Source organism: Mycosarcoma maydis, chromosome 1 (assembly GCF_000328475.2).
Source record: "Mycosarcoma maydis chromosome 1, whole genome shotgun sequence".
In the NCBI taxonomy this organism is placed as follows: Eukaryota; Fungi; Basidiomycota; class Ustilaginomycetes; order Ustilaginales; genus Mycosarcoma; species Mycosarcoma maydis.
The window spans coordinates 1638886-1657971 of NC_026478.1; the positions used below are offsets into that span (position 1 = coordinate 1638886).

General features: G+C 55.2%; 5 protein-coding genes across 5 annotated transcripts; 2 read left to right on the forward strand and 3 right to left on the reverse strand.

The window, feature by feature from the left end:
- Positions 1 to 28: 28 nt before the first annotated feature.
- UMAG_00562 (uncharacterized protein) lies at positions 29 to 1270 on the reverse strand (the record flags this gene model as incomplete). The annotated part of the gene is made up of 1 exon (XM_011388091.1): positions 29 to 1270. One exon carries the CDS (start codon positions 1268 to 1270, stop codon positions 29 to 31), a length of 1242 nt encoding a protein of 413 aa, XP_011386393.1.
- Positions 1271 to 3980: 2710 nt separating this feature from the next.
- Positions 3981 to 4493, forward strand: UMAG_00563 (mitochondrial 54S ribosomal protein uL30m; the record flags this gene model as incomplete). The annotated part of the gene is made up of 1 exon (XM_011388092.1): positions 3981 to 4493. One exon carries the CDS (start codon positions 3981 to 3983, stop codon positions 4491 to 4493), a length of 513 nt encoding a protein of 170 aa, XP_011386394.1.
- Positions 4494 to 5086: 593 nt separating this feature from the next.
- Positions 5087 to 6193, forward strand: UMAG_00564 (uncharacterized protein; the record flags this gene model as incomplete). Its single annotated transcript, XM_011388093.1, has 1 exon — positions 5087 to 6193. One exon carries the CDS (start codon positions 5087 to 5089, stop codon positions 6191 to 6193), a length of 1107 nt encoding a protein of 368 aa, XP_011386395.1.
- A 294-nt stretch (positions 6194 to 6487) lies between these two features.
- On the reverse strand, positions 6488 to 8170 carry UMAG_00565 (putative chaperonin containing TCP-1 complex subunit CCT7; the record flags this gene model as incomplete). Its single annotated transcript, XM_011388094.1, has 1 exon — positions 6488 to 8170. One exon carries the CDS (start codon positions 8168 to 8170, stop codon positions 6488 to 6490), a length of 1683 nt encoding a protein of 560 aa, XP_011386396.1.
- An 813-nt stretch (positions 8171 to 8983) lies between these two features.
- UMAG_10465 (putative phosphatidylinositol 3-phosphate 5-kinase) lies at positions 8984 to 17569 on the reverse strand (the record flags this gene model as incomplete). Its single annotated transcript, XM_011388384.1, has 1 exon — positions 8984 to 17569. The coding sequence occupies one exon, from the start codon at positions 17567 to 17569 to the stop codon at positions 8984 to 8986; it is 8586 nt and encodes a 2861-aa protein (XP_011386686.1).
- Positions 17570 to 19086: the final 1517 nt, after the last annotated feature.

Sequence of the window (19086 nt, forward strand, 5' to 3'; positions counted from 1 at the left end):
AGAGCGCTGCTAGAGCCAAGATCGAGTTTCAAACAAAGACCTCCCAAGCGGAGAACTTGCTGCCAGGTTCCTTGGAACACTTCTGCCCGCAGCCTTTGACGGGACATTCGAAGCGTTTCGGTTTCTTTGGCTTGTTTGGCGTCGAGTTTGTCGGCTGTGCGATGCTGGCTGTAGCTCGACTTCGTGCGGAAGTTCTAGAGACCTTGGCGAGTGGTTCATCTCGAGCGGCTTCGGTAGCCTTGGCCTTACCCTTTCCCTTGTTGGGTGCACCACGAACATGATCAGCTTCGATGCTTGGCGGCGGTGGTAGCGGAGTCAATCCACTCAACTGATCGACACATCGTCCGTCTATGACATGTCCGCATGGCAGCACCCAGATCCTTTGATCACCGTTGGCACCCGTGACAAGTGCATGACGACAGCATGGACAAATTGGGGTTGTTTCGGGCAATGGACCGGTGACGACGGCCTTGTCATCAAAGTAAGTGTCTAGATCGACAGGTGGTTCGATAATGTTGTGCGTGAAACCAGGCACAGGCTCGTACGGATGGGTCCACTTTGGATCGTACTCTTGCGGCACTTTGCGCTCCGCACTGTGCTGACAATGCCGATTTGAGTGAAAGCTACGCATCAAGGAGCTTAGCATATCAGTGTACGAGGCGCCTGCGCCAAAACCACCAAAGGGAAGCTCTCCTGTTAGGCGCGTAAACAGGTTGTCGCTGCCAGTGGGTGTGCTGCCGCCGCTCTGCCGAGCTGGTATTGTTGTTGTAGATGAGACGGCAGGGCGCCGCTGCGGTAAGAAGGGGTGCCTTGCGGACGAGGAGGAGCTGAGTACTCCTGTGCTTTGCGGGATGCGCGATCCAGAGCCATGCGGACCCCGGACGATACCGTCGTGGATGCGCACCGAGGATGCCGAGGCGGATCGTGCAGCGGGCGGTCGATGAAAGGCCGTTGCCGAGGACGAAGACCTTTGGAGCGAATCGGAGCTTCTGACGGGTCGAGATTGCCCCGTGATGATGAAGCTGTTGTCCCCGTCTTCGTCATCGCTGTCCACCTGGATGGGCGCGCTTACTTGGTTGGAAGGGCCGCTGCCGCTTGAAGAAGAGGCAAGAGAAGGCGTCGCGCTGTGGGTCGATGGTCGGTCTGAACGAGTGCTGGAGGACCAATCAAGAATGTGGGTGTCGGTACTAAGCGTCGGAGGTCTTGTATGTGCGCGGGCAGGTGGCGACTCCTCGGTGAGGTCGATCACAGCACTGTGTGACCGACTCATCCTGGAATGAGATGCAGGTGCGGGAGGACAAGAAAAATTTGTGTTGGTGGCAAAGACGAGCCTTCAGAGGTGGCGTATAGGATATGCGGCAAGAAGAGCGGTTGGAAGACGTACACTCGTGTTGGAATACATTGGCCTCATTTCGACACTGAACCAATCTGCTGAGTATCGGTGGCCCGAGGAGATCCCTGCGTGTTGCACCGGAATTCAACTGCTTGACTGCAGAGTAGACGTTGCGGCTCACTTTGCACCAGCAAAGAGCGACAGCGTGTCGAGTATCCGATATTGATGCAGACGGACGTCGACGATGGAGGGGGTTTGTCCAGATTGTTGTGGTCAAGGGACACCAGGATTCTGACTTGATTGATACGAGTTTTTGAGACAGCTGCGGATTTACCAAATCGTGAATGGTGAGATTGAGCTCTCGGATGTAGCGTGTGGGTGCGCGGCTTACGGCTTTGCCCCCGTTTATAGCGTGTGCGATGTGAGGTAAATTCGTGATTCGTGATTGTTATTTATAATACATGCCAACATCACGCATGTAGCTCGTCATGAGCCACGAACCGAGGGTTTGTTTGTTTGTTTGTTAGATCTCACTTTGTAAGCTTAGCTATTTCCATGAGTCGTGAGTTAGAAGGTGTTTGGACGATCTCGTACGAGATTTTCATTCTGATCGTCTTGAGCCTGGCTGGAGAATTTTCGAGACTCACGACTGCGGTTTGAGAAGAAGAAAAAACAACTGCGAGAGCAAGACACGCAAAGAAATTTTGCCCAACTCGCACACTCTTCTTCCAGCACACACTTATAAGCGCGAGGGATTAGAAACCTTTCCTTAACTCTCTCTTCCCTACCCTTCCCACCCCCCATCGACCACTTGTACAGCAACAGCTTACGAGTGCGTCGATTACAGCGTTGAACGTAAGTGTCTATTTCGAGCTATACACTAAAATGGCTAGATGTCGCAAGACCCTTTCCGACCCCACTTTCCAGTGATGACTTTTGACTCCTTTCCCCGGCCTATACGACCATGCCGAGACGATAAGGAAGCTCGTGTCGCAGCGAGCTCTATACAACCTTTTGTGCATGCCAGCACACTTCTGTCTGATGGATCACGCCTTGCTCTTTGTTGTACTGCTCTGCTACAACAACAAAAGATTTGGCTTTTTCGCCTGGGTGACACCTAGCTTTAGTTACCATGCAGACAGGACTGAAAGCTGACTTTTTCAGATCGGATTCTACCCTTGCTGTCGATTTTACTTGCAGTGTTATCCCTTTCGTCAAGCTTGTTCTCGCTTCCCCTCCAGGTCGCCCGTCCCCTCGTGTAGCGTAAGTTTGTACAATCAACTAGTCTGACATCACATCATCCTCTTCAGCACGTCCCACACTCGACGGCCAAAGCGTGTTGACAGGCTCCGACATGGACCTGTCAACCCAAGTCTCCGACGATGATAAACCTGGTATCCAACCAAATTCGCAGTTTCCACTCTAGGACCCACGCATCCTTTAGGGGGTGGAGCACTTTGGCTCTCCTTGCGAGAGATTCACATGGGATGTTGCGGCCATCTTCTTCTGAAGAGGTCCACGGCACGAACCCTCCTCTGTTTACAGAGGAGAGCCGGTGTGGCCAGCGCCGCCTTCTCGAATCGCTTGTATCGTCTGGATTGCAGCCGGCTCTGGTCCGATGAGGGTTTGCAGACCTTCCTTGGAAGTCTGAGGGGCATTTCTTCTTTGGGTGTTCGCATACCGTGCAACTGTCGCATCTGCTTTCTAGGGGATGGTTGTGACAAGTGAAAAGACAGCATGCTGACTTGGATCTTGGTATTTCTTTTTCATCCTTTTCATTGGACGCCTTGCCTGACCTGCTACGGACCTCCGCGGTGAACAGTCCTCCCTCTTGTACAATAGATTCACTTCAGGGCGCACTGTTCTGGACCCCTTCCTGCACGGTGCGTACCGCAATTCCCACTCCCCATGCTGTTTGAGATCTTTGATCCGTCCCTTTCATAGGGCTTGTTTTGCCTTGCCTCTGGTCCGCTTCCACTGCTTCTTCCTTCAGACGTCGTCCGCCTCGGCCGCAGAGACAACGTTGCCGACTAGCAAGATGAGCTACTCAAGTATAAACCGATGTGCATTAGGAAGAGCCGTCGTGAGCGGGCGGTCTGTGTGCTCCTTTGCGTCTCGTATGGACAAGCGAACGGAGATAGCTTTTGTCGGCGAGGTGCAGCCTCGTGCTGGAAATCATTCCGGTGCTTGAGGCGGCTCGAGCTAGACTTTGTTGTCGCTGGTGCTTTCGTTCCACAAGAGGTCCTGTCTGACGTCTGGGCGAGTCCTATGTTCATCCCTTGCTCGAGCGTCTCCGTGGTTGACGGGGCCCCCTTTTCGGAGGGAGACTCTCCTGCGTTGTAGAAGCTCCGAGGTCGATTCGAGCTTGGAACCCCACGTCTGGATGGGATAGTAAAGTTGAGTGCCGCGTCTTCGCAAGGTCGAAAGTCTGGTTTCCTGAAAAGTCGGCAGCGTTGTGCTTGGGCGGTGGTCCAAACGGGAAAGAGGCGCAAGAAGAAGCAGTTTGAAGCTGATGCAAAGGGGGTGGCCTAGAAATTCAACCGCATCCTTAACAACGCGTGACGAACTGGTTTCAACTCACACAAATTTGGGCGCTTTTCTTCTTGACCACCAACCATATCCACGAACAGACGAAACATTGACCGGGATGTCTTTGCTCTCACGCAGGCTGTTCGGCCAAGCAAGGTCAAGTCTCTCTCGCGACGCAGTTTCGACGTCGGCATGGGGCATCCGACACGAGTCGTCCTCCGCCATCGCGCAGCGCACCGTCGCATCCGGCTCTTGCTCTACCGACTCGGCACCACCCACACACTACCGCATCACGCTCCGACGATCCGGCATCGGTATGCCTGAAAAGATCAACCGCACATTGCAAGGTTTGGGACTCAAGAAGCGTCTCCAGTCGGTCTATCGGCCCATTGGACCCGCTATGGCTGGTGCGATTCTCGCCGTCAAGGAACTCGTTCACGTCGAAAACGTGCGTCGACTGTCCGACGCAGACCAGATGCTGTTGAGCGACCAAGACGCCGTATGGGTCAACGAGGCCGGCGAGATCGTCGACCCTGGTAAAGCGGCCAAGAAGGCTCCCAGGGGATACAAGATCGTCGGCAACGTGGTTAGCGAGGTTCGTGATCAGCAGATCAAGAACGCTTCTTCGTAAAACTCCTGATTGATCCTTCGCCTTGTATTATTATCTATGGACCTGCGCTGCCATCGTCTTTGTGATCATCGTCGTCCATTTCGTCACCTCGATGCGAATGCCATACCCTGTTTTCGAGCTCCAGATCCATGTGTTGCGAGCGTGTGTTTTTTGAAGCCAATTTGAAGATGAATCACGAATCGTGAATATCGTAGCTTGGCGAATTTTCGGAAGCGATCCGACTCGAGCCTCAACAACAAGCTTCGGAAGTCCCGCCACGGCGCCACGGCCCACCGGATTGGGGCTGTCGAGTTATGCGCTTGGCAACAACGGCGATCGCTTGGTAATGGTTGATGCTCGTGCAACCGAGATTCGAGCCATGACAGTTGCGATGGATGTGGCGAGTGTCGTACAGAGGTGAAGGCGCGCAGTTGGCAGGATGTTGCGAAATCACAAATCGTGAATCACCAGTGCTTAGTCGAGCGACGAGCGACGAGCGACGAGTAGCGTGACAAGGTGTTTTATGTGCGCGAGTTGGTGAGCAGAGTGTATATGCGCACTTCCACTGCTCTCGTGTTGACCGACTTGCTTGTGATTGCAAGTTTGCAACAGCCATGCTCGAAGCGACTGCGGCGTGCGATCGGCAAAGACACTTTACGCTCAGCTTACCCAAGATCGAATTGCACGCACACCTCAATGGCAGCATCCGGCGCAGCACACTTGACGCGCTCGCTGCTGCTCACGACATTGACGCTGCCAGTACTGGCATCATGTCGCGTTGGCCATCGACGCTGTCGGAAGCATTCGATGTGTTCCGCCTGATCCACGAGTGCGTGTCGACGCTTTCGGATGTCGAGAGGATAGCGTTCGAGCTCGGCCAAGATCTGGAACGCGATGGTGTTGTGTATGGCGAGATCCGCACTACGCCTCGTGATCTAGACGCTAAGGGGTGGGATGGATATGTCAAAGCTGTGCTGCATGGATTTGAGCGGTATACCAAGCAGGGTGGGAGTGTGATTTTAAAGTTGCTCCTCTCGATCGATCGTGCCAAGCACTCCGCAGACGATGCTATGGCTGTAGTGCAGCTCGCCCACCGATATCGTCAACACGCAGTGGTGGGAATCGACCTTTCCGGCGACCCGACCAAAGCCGAGTTTTCCACCTTCCTTCCATCGCTCTCGTACGCTCGAACACTCGGCCTCAAGATCACCCTCCATGCAGCCGAGGTTCGCAACGATGACGAATTCTCACAAATGCTACACTTCGCTCCGCACCGTTTCGGTCACTGCTGCTTCGTCTCGCGCTCGAACCTCGCCGCACTCAAACAATCCAAGATCCCGATAGAACTGTGTCTCACCAGCAACCTCCTCTCCAACTCGATCCCCAGCGGATCACTAGCCGACCACCATTTCGGTATCCACTATCAACCTCAAGACGCACAAGACGCACAAGAGCATGTAGACAACACCACCATCTGCTGCATCTCCACCGACGATAGCGGTGTATTCGGTAGTCCACTCTCGAACGAGTACCGCTTGGTGATGGACAACTTCAAGTTGACCGAAAGCCAAGTGTTCGATCTCGCCAGGAGGACGTTGAAAGCCACGTTCTTGGACCAACCGCCGTTCAAGAGCGCCGTGCAGACCGAGCGCAATACGAGCGATTGGCAACGTGTGCAGAGTCGGTTCGACCAATTTCAACGTACTTGGAGGTGGCAGTGATGCATTCTGATCTCATTCGGACCGCAGCTTCTGCGCACCACGAGCTTGGACGCAACTCGCAGGAAGGTCTGCGCCCAACACAGAGTTGTGGAATCCGAGTGATTTGGGTCTCTTCAATTGTACTCAACAAAGGAGCTCTAGTGATTCTCCACAGACTGATTGGGGCGTGATTGCAAATGACAAACACTCAAAGTGACTTGCGTGAGCGAGAGTTGATAAAGCTGATGGTTTTGCGAAGCACAAAAGTGGTACAAGTACACCTCGGACGAGCACCGCTTGAACGCTGTGCAGCGTCTAACGACGCGGCACCCTACCGCGGAGCGCCTTCTGCATGGTTCCAGGGGGAGCCTTTGGACCGGGTTGAGCCTTGTCACTGGCCTGATTCCTAATAGTCTCGTCGACACTCAAAATCAAACAAGCCGCCTCGGCGGCGGACTGCAACGCGTTGATTCTGACGAGGCTCGGTTCCCAAACGAATTTCTCCATGAGATCCGCCGTGTCCTCAGCATCGATATCGATGCCTTCCCACTGTGCGCCGTGCGCATGCTTCATGCGCAGCCTGTTGAGCAGATCGGTAGCGTCGAATCCGGCGTTGTCGGCCAACTGGCGCGGGATGCACTCGAGCGATTTGGCAAACGCACCAATGACCAGCTGCTGCTTGCCCTGGATCGTGCGCGAGTAGTCGCGAAGATACTTGGACAGCTCCATCTCGGTCGCTCCTCCTCCGGCAACCACGTGCGAGTTTTTGATCGCTCGTCGCACGATCATGATGGCATCGTGCAGACTACGCTCAACTTCGGCAATGAATTGTTCGGCTCCTCCACGCAGAATCAGCGTGCACGTCTTGGCCTGTGGACATTCCTCGAAAATGTTGAAGCGCTCGCCACCAATTTGACGCTCCTCGAACTTGCCGCACGTGCCCAGATGTTTGTCTGGGTTGATGTCAGAGCACGTGCTTTGCACCGATCCTCCCACCGCCTGAACGACACGCTTCATGTCATCAGCAGGCACACGACCAGCGCAGAAGATGTCGCGGTCAGCAAAGTACTGAGTCGCCAAATCTCCGATCGGAAGTTTCGAAAGAACCACCTTGGCACCAGTCTTGACGATCGCCTCGAGCTTGTTGAAGATGATCTGCCATTCGGCATCTACCACAGCTTGGTATTCCGAGACCTCGTTGATTCGTACCTCGGCGTTGTCCTTTTCCGCCTTGAGTTCGAGCTCGACGTTGAGGCAAAGCACCTTGGGGTTGGTAAAGCTCTTGGGCTGCTGTTCGAATCCGGCGTATGCAAACGTCTTCTTGAAAGCGACGCCGTGCACTAGCAGAGAATCCTGCATACCTCCACCGGGAACCTTTTTCATACCGATCAAGCTCTGGTCCAAATCATCCTGGTCGAGCGACATGACAGCATCCACCACCATCTTGCTGAAGAAAGGACGCTGCGAGACGATGAGCTTAGACGACATGCTGGTACCGGCACACTTGAGCAGCAAGTCGTAAAATTCCTGCTTGTCCGACTTGTCGATGGTCACAGCCATGTCGTTGATCTTTTCCACCGCAAGTTGCACTGCCTTTCTGTAGCCCTTGATGATGATATGTGGTGCGACGCCTTCCTCGATGAACGGCTTGGCTTCCTTGAGCATCTCGCCGGCAAGTAGCACGACCGACGTTGTGCCATCTCCCACCTCGGCATCTTGTGCACGTGCAATGTCGACGAGCGTCTTGGCAGCAGGGTGCACGATGTCGAGCAATTTAAGAATCGTGGCTCCGTCGTTAGAAATGGTAGCTTGGCCACGCTCGTTGACGATAAGCTTGTCCATGCCGCGAGGGCCGAGGGTTGAGGCGACGCAGGATACGATCGAGGAGCAAGCGCCGATGTTGTGCAAGAGTTGCGATGTGCCTTGTGAAACGTCGGTGTCCTCGCGCAAGAGGATGATGGGCGCGTTGGGCATCATGCCGCCAAGTCGTCCCGCCATTTTAACAAGGATGTGCAGCAAGAGCTTCCTCAGATAGCTCTTTCAACAGACAGGGTCAATGTACGAGAAGGGAGTGACAGGATTTACTGCTGCGGTTAGGGGCTGCTGGTTGACTGATCCGATCCACGAGCCTTTATCGAAGAGTTAGGCTGAAATCTTGTATTCGTTGATCGTATGTCTTCGGTCGTCGTTTGAGGTGGACAGGTGACGGTCGTAGAAGGTGGAAAGCAGATTTGTTTTGCGTATCGAGTTGTTCAGATGTTGCGACGTCCGTGTTGGTCTTTTGTGCTTCTTCTCTTGCCTTCTCGCGCGACTTTTTCTGCAAGAGGCTCAGCTGCGCCAAAATCACGATTCACGATTCGTGAATCGTGAATGCCTGCGCGAGCACGTTAAGGCTTTCATCCATTCACGATTCGTGATTTCTTCTTGCAGCTTCCAAAGGCGCCCCTTTGTGCGACCTTTTCTGCAATTTCATGTTCGATCGAAGACATAACGCCCGCTCACGCATCATGCGTGGTGTGTGTTGTCCGTTACGCGCTAACAATCACGAATCGTGAATGCAAAATTCACCACGCACGCACCACACCGTCGTGAGTTCTGACTCACTCTGTGACTTGTGGCTCATGGATGTGACTCGTGACTCGTGACTGTGACTTACCACACCACTCACGACTGACTGACCTTGCTTCCTTGCCATGAACAAGGAGGCTTCACAAACATTCATGACTTCACTGACAAAAGATGGGCGGTCATGATCGAGTGCACCAGGTTGCAAAGAAAAGTTACATTCACGATTCATGCACGATGTCCACATCAGAGCGCCCAGTCCTCCACCCAGTGATCAGGCATCAGCAGCAGCGCCTTATCTATAAACGTCAAGAACCTCGTCCTGTAGTCTGGAGGCGTAATGATGGTTGGCTCGCCCTTGCCTGCGCCGCCCAACAGTGCGGTCTCCTTAACAAAGCTTTCCACCCTCTTGTCCCACGTATATGTCCTCACAAAATCAATGATTCCCACCACCAGTTGTTTGCTCTGTCGGTCGACGCCCACCATCAGCGAGTAATCCATCACGTTCATATCCGCCAAGAACAGTGAGTCGTTGTACAGACTCGCGCGCAGCAGCTTCTTGGAGTGCTCGCGGATGAAAATCGGATTCAGATGGCTGGTTTCAATCAGGTTCTCGTCGAGCAGTACCTCGTTGTCCTTACCCGTCTCTTGTACGTATCGATTGCGCGTGCTGCCCTTGAGATCGTACGACCGTATCCCTTCGAGCCCATAGAACAGATTCTCCATCACAAAACAGTCTAGTTTGAGGCTCTTGCCCGTCTGCGGATTGCGGAAGCCGATGCGGAAGCAGCCAAATATCTTGGCCAACGCCGTCCGGCGTCCACGCGATATGCACTGCGACATATACGCAAAGTACTGCGGTGCAAATTTCGAGAAGGCGTCCATCTCGAAGCGCGATAGCTGCTTGACCACCAGTCGATTGTCGCGTGTCTTGAGAAACGCCGAGCCTGACTTGCCACCCGAAGAGTCCCACTTGAAACACCGCGAAAGTGATTCAACAACCGACACATCACATCCGCATGTCCGTCGAAGCGCATCAAATTGCTCCGCAAACAGGATCTTGCACCAGAGCCGTGTCGAGCCGGACTCAAATTCACAGCGGAAATGGCGTCCCTCCTTTTTGAGCGTGCTCTCGAGCTCGTTCGTCTCGAGCTCGAGGACGCTCCAGCTATCGACAGGACCAGCGTTGCTCGCATTGCCAGGCATGAAAGCCTCCTCCTTTTCCCGGATGCGTGGCGCTTCGTTGCGCATTCCCTTGAGTCGCTCCTTGTATTGCATCGAGCTGAGCGTGAATGCGACGATCGACGTCGGCTCGTCCTCACGAAAGATGATGTCTGAGTCGGCGAAAACGTGCTCCGAGTTGAGCATCGGATACTCCAATGGCACCATCTCGCCTGTGCGGAAAGCCCAGAAGCCCGACAAGGTCTTCAAGAAGCTCTTCTCGAGGCTTGGCATCGAGTCGGAATCAGACGTAAAGCCACTGCGCAGGTACGAAGGCAGAGTCATTTGTGTGCTGTTGTTGGTCATCGCTAGAGACGACGCAGCAATCGACTGTGCATCCGATTCAAGTTCGCTTGCTAACGCGGGTGGCGACAAGTTTGCTACCCGACCTGTGTCTTGGCTCGCGATGGTGCAAGCGTCATCCACTTGCGACGAAGGTGTTGCTGCGATTGCCGTTGCCGTAGTGTTTGCCGAGGCAGAATGATCGGCATTCGCACTTGCCGCCTCCTTTGATGGTGCCACTGCGGCTCCATCTTTGATGGTCACTGATTGTTGCCGCTCTTCGTCAGGGTTGGTGCGGGCTTCCCGTTTCATCGCAGCGGCCCTCTTGACTGCATCGGCGCGTTCCTGTTCCAGGGTGCGCAGGTCGGGCTGCTTACCTGCAGCCTCGGGGCGACTCGATTTCCGCTGCTTGCCATTTCTTTGACTCTGAGACTGATGTCCCGATGGCGTTGAAAGACCATGCTTGGCTTCGAAGCTCGTCGGCTCTCCAGGCACATCTTCGTCAGAGTCGTCGTCGTCATCATCCTCGCTTTCGTCATCGGCAACCGAGGCGCCATCATCGTTGCTACTCTCTGCAGCAGAATCTGCCTCGCTCTCATCGTCTCGCACCGCCTCTCGCACGCTGCTGAAAACCTCAACCCTGGCACGCGTCATGGCAACCGGCCGAGCTCGCTTTGCACGCTGTGCTAGCAGGAGACGATGTTGTCGCTCGCGCTCGCGCTCTGCCTCTTTGCTGATGCGATCAAAGTGCTTTGCAATCGTCGACACACGGCTACGTGTCCCGGGCCCATGTTCGCTCCTTCGCGCAACAGGCACGCGACTACCAATCGCGGACCCGGCGTTTCGACTGCTGCTGGGCACGTCCGACTGATACGTGCCGCTCTGGCTTCGGTTGCCTGGTGCGCCTAATGTGGCCGACGTCGCCGCAGCCAATGCAGCGGCAGCTGCTGCTGCTGCAGACGCACTGGACCTCCCGATGATGGGACGCGGTCCAGCTTTCAGTCCTTCGCCCTTTGGCGGTCGGTAGCTGGAAGGTGGTGGAGGTAGTGCACCCCTGTTCGGTGTTGCGGAGCCACTTCGGCGTCCGACAGTTGCCGTCGAAGTGGAGCTGTCATTGCGCTTAGCTCGTGGCAGACGACTAGAGCGGCCGCCTACTCCTGGAGTCGTTACAGGCGAATTGGCATTCGAGTCTGCACCTTGTTCGAACGTAGCTGAACTCTTTCGGCTCCTTGACAGCTCCTTGGCGTGCGTAGTTACCACCTCTTCAGTCTTGCCGCGACGCAGATTTGGACGTCGGATCGAGCCGTTGCCTCCGCTGCGAACGCAAACCAGATCAGCAGCGCTAGATGTTGCGGCTCCTGCACCAGCACCGGCACCGGCAGGAGGCGCGCCCGTGGTATACCGTCTTGGATTGTCAAGCCGTCGAGCCATACCCGACATCGATCCAGCTAGCTCACTCTCCGTACACGAGCTTTCGTCCGCCCGTAAGAACCCGGCCGACTCGAACGCACTTCGAGATTTGTTGTACGTGGGCGAAGTCGGGGCGGTTACCGGATTGGACAACGCACGTCGACTGATCATGGGCCGCACCTCAACGGGGGAGAGGTCTGCTGCATCCGTTTCGTCATCAAAGTTGCCATCGCGGTATCTAGTGGTATCGACCCGGCCAATCTTGTTGAGCTGCATGGGTGTGGTCTTGGATCGTGGCACGGGCTCTGACGCCAGGGCTGCGTTGTCCCTGCCCACCTCGTTGGCAGCGACGAGCTCGGTCGTGGAAGCGATGCTCGGTGGCACTTCACTCGTCGGCGTCTCCACCGTATGCGTCACAAGATCGGATAGCATCGGTACGACGGAGAGATCGGCGCCGGTCAACGAGAGGATATCCATGGCTTGCGAACTTGTATTGCTCCTGCCCATGTCACCAGCGGGAGTTGAAGGCCCTGATTCACGTTCTTTGAATTTTCCGTCGGCGGCATCTGTCGAGCTCTCGTCAATCTCAGCAGCAGGTGGGAGAACGCTCGAAATCGTGTCGGAACGCGCTGCTTCGGATGGATCCTTTTCCGAGAAGAGTCGCTTGAGATGGGTTGTGGTGATGCGTCGAATGTCCTTTTCGGATGGGATGCAGTTCTTCTCAAAATCGATAAAATCGACATCCCACTTCACTACCTTTTCTTGAAGCATCCTTCGCGCTTGGTTTAGGCAGAGCACATCGGTAGCTGGACTAAACTCGTATAGTTCAGCCACAAGCGCCTCCACGTCTCGACGATCGAGCTCACAGCGACGGATCATCTCTGAGATGATGGCTCGGTTCTTTTCGCGATTGATTCCAGCCGCGTCCGAGCAGGCGTCGTTACCGAGCGCGCGAATACGCGCCATGACGCTATCCCAATACGCCTGACTCTTGCGCACAAAGGCAGCCGTCTCCTCATTCTTGATGTTGCACTGCACCGATGGATCGATGAACAGCTTGAAATGCGGCATGGTAACTTCGAACAGGTTGTCGATTTCTTCGGAATGGAAACGCACCGCCATGTTCTGGTAAGCAAAGTAGCGCACCTGGTCCCGGTAAAAGTCGTGTTCGCAAAGTTGAGTCTTGCAGTGGTCGTGGCGGTAGAAGTACAGCTCGAGGTATTTGGCAAAGCTGAAACTCCACGTCTCTGCCGTGACGAGTGCGACGGGTGTAGCATTTTCGCACACCTTGCAGTAGCTCCAACTGAGCAGTCGGTTCTCTTCGTTCGGAAGCGGGCAGACGAATCTCTCGAGCACCACTTGGATGCGAATGCGATTGTGAACGAAGGTGTTGTAGTGAAGAACATTGTTCTTGCCACAACCTTTGGTGGCGCATCCTTTGGCGCTGGCGCTGCTAGCTGCGAGACGCTCGATATGCTCGCCCAATGTTTCATCGTGCTCTCCATAGAACTCGATCGACGCCAAGCTAGGTCCTTCGCACGGACGCGGCGTTAGGGTGCAGTGGCGCGTTACGATGATCTGGATGCGCTTGTGATTGAAAGGCGAGACTGTATCGGGCTGGACGTCGAGGTATGCGCCCCATTCCATGAGAGAGGCCCGATGCCTCGTGACGGTGATGGCGAACTCAGACTCCTTGGCAATCTGAGACGGCGCTTTGAGGAGCGAAAAAAGATCAAAGACGGGCTGCGCCTCGTGTTTGACCGTGTTGAGCAAGGATGCGGAGCTCGGAGCGATTGTCGATGTCGAGCCTTGGCTCAAATGGGTAAGGATAGAGCCGGGGCCGGGCGATGTGGTCCGTGTTGGCACTTCCGAGACAGGAGCTGAGACAGACCTGCTCATCGTGGCATCGGGAGAAGCAGCACAGTTCCGAAGTTCAGAAGCCATTGCCAATGCGCTACCTGGCTCCTTCACTCGAGTGAGAGCGGGCGATGATGGTCGCGGTGTAGGCGTGGTGGTGTTTGGCCCGCTGACAAAGGGACTCGCGGTCTCAATCATCACGGTGGCATCGCTGCCATCTCGGCGCGAGAAAGTCGAAGACACTGGTTCAACCTTTCCTACTTCGGTGGCCTGAGAGGCTGGCTGCTCTGTAGCAACCGATCTGATATTCGGCTGCGGCGTTTCCGGACGAGGCGATGAAGGCGCTGCATCTGAGCTGCTCTCCTCGCCTTCTTCGACGATAGTTTCGTGAGTGCGCGTGCTTGGCGTCTCGTAGACGGGTGTAATGTCACCAGTGGAAGGCGACTCGAGCGGAGTCGTGACAATTGCAGTTGCGTCTTCGTTCAATGACGTTGTGCGAGGCTTCACTGTGGGCGTAGGCATGTCATCCTTGTCATTCTCATCAGCGTCATCCAGCAATTCTGTCATGGAAGCTGGCGGTGAGGCAGCTCTGTCTTGAAGCTTACCCTCGTCCTTGAGGATCCTCTGCAGCTCTTCGGCTTCTTGATGGCCGAGCAACTCCATGAGTCGGTCGTTGACACGCTTGAGCTGCAAGATGATAAACGGGGCCGGGATATGTATGCAGACGGACGAGGTGATGAGCGTCGTCTCGTAGATGCTAAGAGCTCGAAGAATTCGGGTACGCGACTGCAGCACAAACGTCTTGTTGTCACTGATACGCCCAAGCTGACTCGATGGCTCATTGCCGAGTTCAAGCTCGCTTCCGTGCTGCAGGCATTTGAGCTCGTCCGCGGCGCTGTTGGAAGTCCCTGCCTCGACAGTACCACACGGGAGCGAGCCATTCAGTGGGCTGCTATCCGAGTAGATCGTCTCCATAGCAGCACCCTCGTCCGCCATGACGTGACCCTCAAGACGCAGGTTGTACGCGACGAAGATCATCAAGGTCAAAATCTTCTTGACATGGCTGAGCTTTACACCATCGGCTCCCCGCAATACGATCGTACAGCCGAGCTGCTTGGGTGTACCTTCGAATCGCATGAAGCTCTTTCTCCATTCCGGCCTAGAAGCGTGCTGGAAAGTTTCGACGTTGAAGTAGCGACACCGGCCAACGCGTGGATCGAGAGCCAGACGGTCGATCGAGGTAATGATGTCGGCCTGCGTGCATCGGCTGATGGCGCGAATGGCATCGGCCTTGACGCTCCACACGACAACAATGCCTTCCTTTTCGAGCAGCTCTAGAGCTGTACGCGAGACCCCCTTTTCGACGACAACAATCTGCGGTCGTAGCGCAATGATGCGGGCCACAAGAATGCGGATGAATTCGTGCTCCTGTGCTATGAGTGGCTCGAGCGACATGAACTGATTAGGTCCACGATGGTAGTCGAGCGGGAAACGGATGACAATGATTCGAGCGCTGGTGAGGGGAATCGAGGCAGCCATGCGCTTGGTTGCCACGTGCTTGGTGCAGACGTAGCCGTCAACGTACTCGGAGTCGTCTGGCTTACCGCCCGGGATGCGCTTGATCTTGACAAACTCGCGGATGTCGCGGCTCTGATCTTCGCGGGCATCGGGCTTGACACGGGAGATGGTGGTCAGAACGAAGGGCAGAAGAACATCGGACCACTTGCGCACGTTGTGAATGCCAGACTGCGACAAAGTCTGCTCCATCATCTTTCGCAGATGATCGAGAGCGCGATGGGTGATGGAAGCCTCCAAGAGTGCTGGCGTGATACCATCAGCGCAAATACGGAGCTCGCGGTATATATCGGGCGTCTCGTTGCGGACGTTGAGGGCGTCATCATGCTCGTCTGGGTGTATCTGCAACACAGGCGGAACGGGCGACTCGGTACGACCATTGTCGTGGAAATGGGAGCGGATCAGAGCGGTAGCCTTCGAAGGATCGAGCGATGCGATGGTACGGAGCGAGCGCATGCGCGAACGTGCGACAGGACGTGTTGTCTCGCTGACCAAACGAAGACGCGGGTAGTCGGAAGTCGACTGGATTGCAGAAGGCATTTCGTGGTCAGTGACATCCGTGGAAGGGAAGGCAACTGACATGGGGTTGCGTTTGTTCTTGGTGGCTGCAGAAGCTCCTCTTCTGTCAGCGTCTGGTGAGTTTGAGGACGGCGACACGATTTCCTCTAGACCATGGACACTGGATGGCTGTCGATGGGGCGCTGGAGTGGTAGGCGCATTCGCAAGAGCCGGATCAAGCTGGGAGACGGCCGCTTCGTCATCTTCGGGATCGGGACGAACGGGAGCCAATTCCTCGTCGTCGGCGCCTTTGCGAAAGGGCGCGACGGGAACAGCATCTGCTTTCTTCTTGCGTGAACGCTCTGACGTTTCGGCATCATTGGCTTGATTTGTCTTGCTACGCATACCGGCTGCGGCTACCGAGTCTGTATGTGTCAAGCCAAAAGGCCCAGAGAGACTTGAATGCGTGCCCGCGCTGAACGCTGAGGGACCCGCAGAAGCGCTGGCGAAGAGGTGATTGGCCGCAAATTGAGATTGAGGACTCTTTATCTGCGCCTCGAGAGGAGCCGAAATCATGTCCTTGTCTGGCTGGACGCGATTCGGATTCTTGCTCGCGCGCTGAGAGACCGGGTTGAGCTTCTGCTCATGGCGGGTCTCGCGCTCATGTCGATCGTACTCTTCGAGCATGCGTTTGCAGAAGTTGCAGACGCGGATCATGCCCTCAAAGTCGAAACGTCTTCCCTTGATGATGTGCGCGGCACATCTTCCGCAGAAAATCTGGCCACAGATGCGGCAGTGATGCTTGCGGCGAAACGGGGTGAAGACGGAGAGACACTCGCGGCATTCCTTTGCGTTTTCGTCGGCCATCCAGAATTTGCGGCTCAGACCCTCGCCTCTCATGCGCCGATCGATGGCATCTGCACTAGTCTTAAGGCCGATCTGTGCCGCGGAGCGATTGGGGAGGTGATCTTCGATGGTGTCGGTTCTGAAGAGGCGTGTGGAGGTGCTGCGGACCGATTTGGTGTCGTCGGCGAGGATATCTTTGGAGAGGGGGAAACCCGGAATAGCCGACCAGCCGTGTTTTGCCAGATGGGAACGGTCGATTGCACCATCGATGCCGCCGCGTAAGAGGTATAGTGTGTCGCGCGACGAGTCGGGGTCCATATCGCCGTCGTCAGCGATGACAGAATCACGGTCGTCCGTGTAGCTGCCGGCAACGTTGAAGATATGAGACCGAGCATTGATAGCTGTGGCTGGGGACGTGAAGGTGATGGCGGGTGCAGGAGCAACGCTGCGAAGCATGAGGGGCAATCCACGAGAGGTGGATGAACTTGCATTGCTTGTGATGCCTGACGCAGAGCGCGAGGTGGTGATCGAGGAGGAGCTGTGAGACGGATGGAGGCCGGTGTAGCGAGAAGTCTGTGTTGACGGAGCACCTGCAGCTTGAAGAGCGCGGTTCGGACTCATCAGATCGTTGCGAGGTCTCGAGGGACCAGCTTCTGCGCCTTGGGGGTGATTTGGAGGAGATTTGGTGCGCTGAGCGGCTTGGTTGCTCTCGGGATACTCTTCGATGTTGCTGAGCCCTTTTGATGGACGCGCGATGGCTGCTTTTCTGTACTGCGGCATTGAAGCTAGGCGATGTGCTGCAACGCTTGTGTATTGGGGTGCAAGGTGGGACAGGGATGTAGTGGGTTGGGAAAAGCCAATGATGGAGGATTGAGATGGTGGGCGGCCGGTCGATTTAGCGGAATAGGTGGCGGAGCTTTGACGAGAAGCTGAATCGACATTTTCGGCGTAGGTACTATGCGTAGGGTCTGCCTCGACAGCGGGACCGGCTGCGAAGGCTGACTTGACGCGGTGAAAGAGGCTACCGAGTGCGAAGGACGATTCGTGTGCATCCTGAGCGTCGTCGAGGAATCCAAAGGACGTGAAACCTTCGGCGTTGGACGTATGTGCCGTAGACGTGTCATGTGTTACCGATGTAGCCATGACTGGTCGACTGTTTTGAAGGAACTGCTTGACAGAAGCGTTGTGTGTCGGTCGTCTTGGAGGATGGGCGTGATGACACTGGAGCCAGTATCGTGTGCTTGAGCGAGGCCACGTTGATTGGCGCAGCTACGATGTGCTGTACATGATTGTGATTCAACAGTCGATGTCGGATGGTTTCGACGAGCTACCGGTTGAGCAATCGGCCGAACGTCGAGGTGAAAGAATGATGGAGCTTGCGACGAAGGTGGTACAGTCGTGAGTATCCGAATGGCAAGGGTCCGAGCACCAAACTCACCCTCTGTTGTGTGATTGGCACTCACGACTCAAGAGCTGCAGGAGTGCGAGAAAAAGCTGCAGCAACACTCACTCGCGCTTCTGTGCCATATTCAAACCCAAAAAAAAAAGAAAAGAATGCAATCCACAGAGGCACGAGCAAGCCCATCTCGCCATTCACAATTCGTGATTGGACCCTGAAACCACTTTCCACTCGTGACTCACGACTGACGATTGCGCACACCGTGCAACTGAGAACCGTGCACTCACGACTTCGTGCTTTGGGTCAAGTTGTTTACCAGGCCGATCTGACAAGTTTTAAAAATTCGGCACTCGGCTAAGATAAGCAAACCGTGAACCCCGTGAAGCGCGAAGGTGTCCAAGTGTCGAGTCGTGAGAGCGTGTCGTGTGTTGTGTGTTATGCTTTTTTCGACTGACGAGCTTTCAAGCGTGAAGGATGCCTTCGTTCTTGATTTACGATTTCGCAGATAACCCTGTATCACATCAAGAAAATCAGGCCAAAAAAACGAGGGCGGTTAATCCGGTGGGAATTCGACATCGGCAAGATCGACCCGATTGAGCAGATGTCGCGCGTGTGTGACCCGATCCGACCGATTCGACACGCCGACAGTAAAAGTAGCCCATGGTGATCAGCTGACGCCTCGCTCTGCAACGGCAGCCTACATCAGCGTAAGCTACCGGTGGATGGGACATGTTGTTCGAAGCTGCCATGCAATGTGATCCTCGGTTCTAGTCGTGAATCGGCATGTGTGCTCACCGGACAACACGGTTCGCTCTGTTGGGCTGGCTTGACGGAGAAGAGGCTTGCTTGGTGATGTCCGACTTGGTATTCCAGCTGTCAACAAGGTTAAGATAGGTCACACAGCTCGACGTTGTACAAGCATTCACATTCCAGGACGTGGGCGGATTCGGTCTGCATCGACGAAAGAAGGCGGGAACGAGGTTGACGACACAAGGTTGTTCTGCGGAGAACAAGGTGACGTCAAGGTCACGTTGACTATGGTATGGACCAGGCAAAGTCTTGGAGATGTGAAGAGGGTCTGGAACCAGAACAACACAACAACACTTCCGAGGCCGTTAAGAAACAACAAACTCGTGGCTCTGTGCTCGTGACAAGCTGTCAGGCGCGTCTGCAGTAGCCAACCAATCATCAACCACTGCCCTCTGGAACGCCTACTGCTAAGCTTGTGCTATTCGCTGGTAAGGACGCAAGGAGGTCGCAG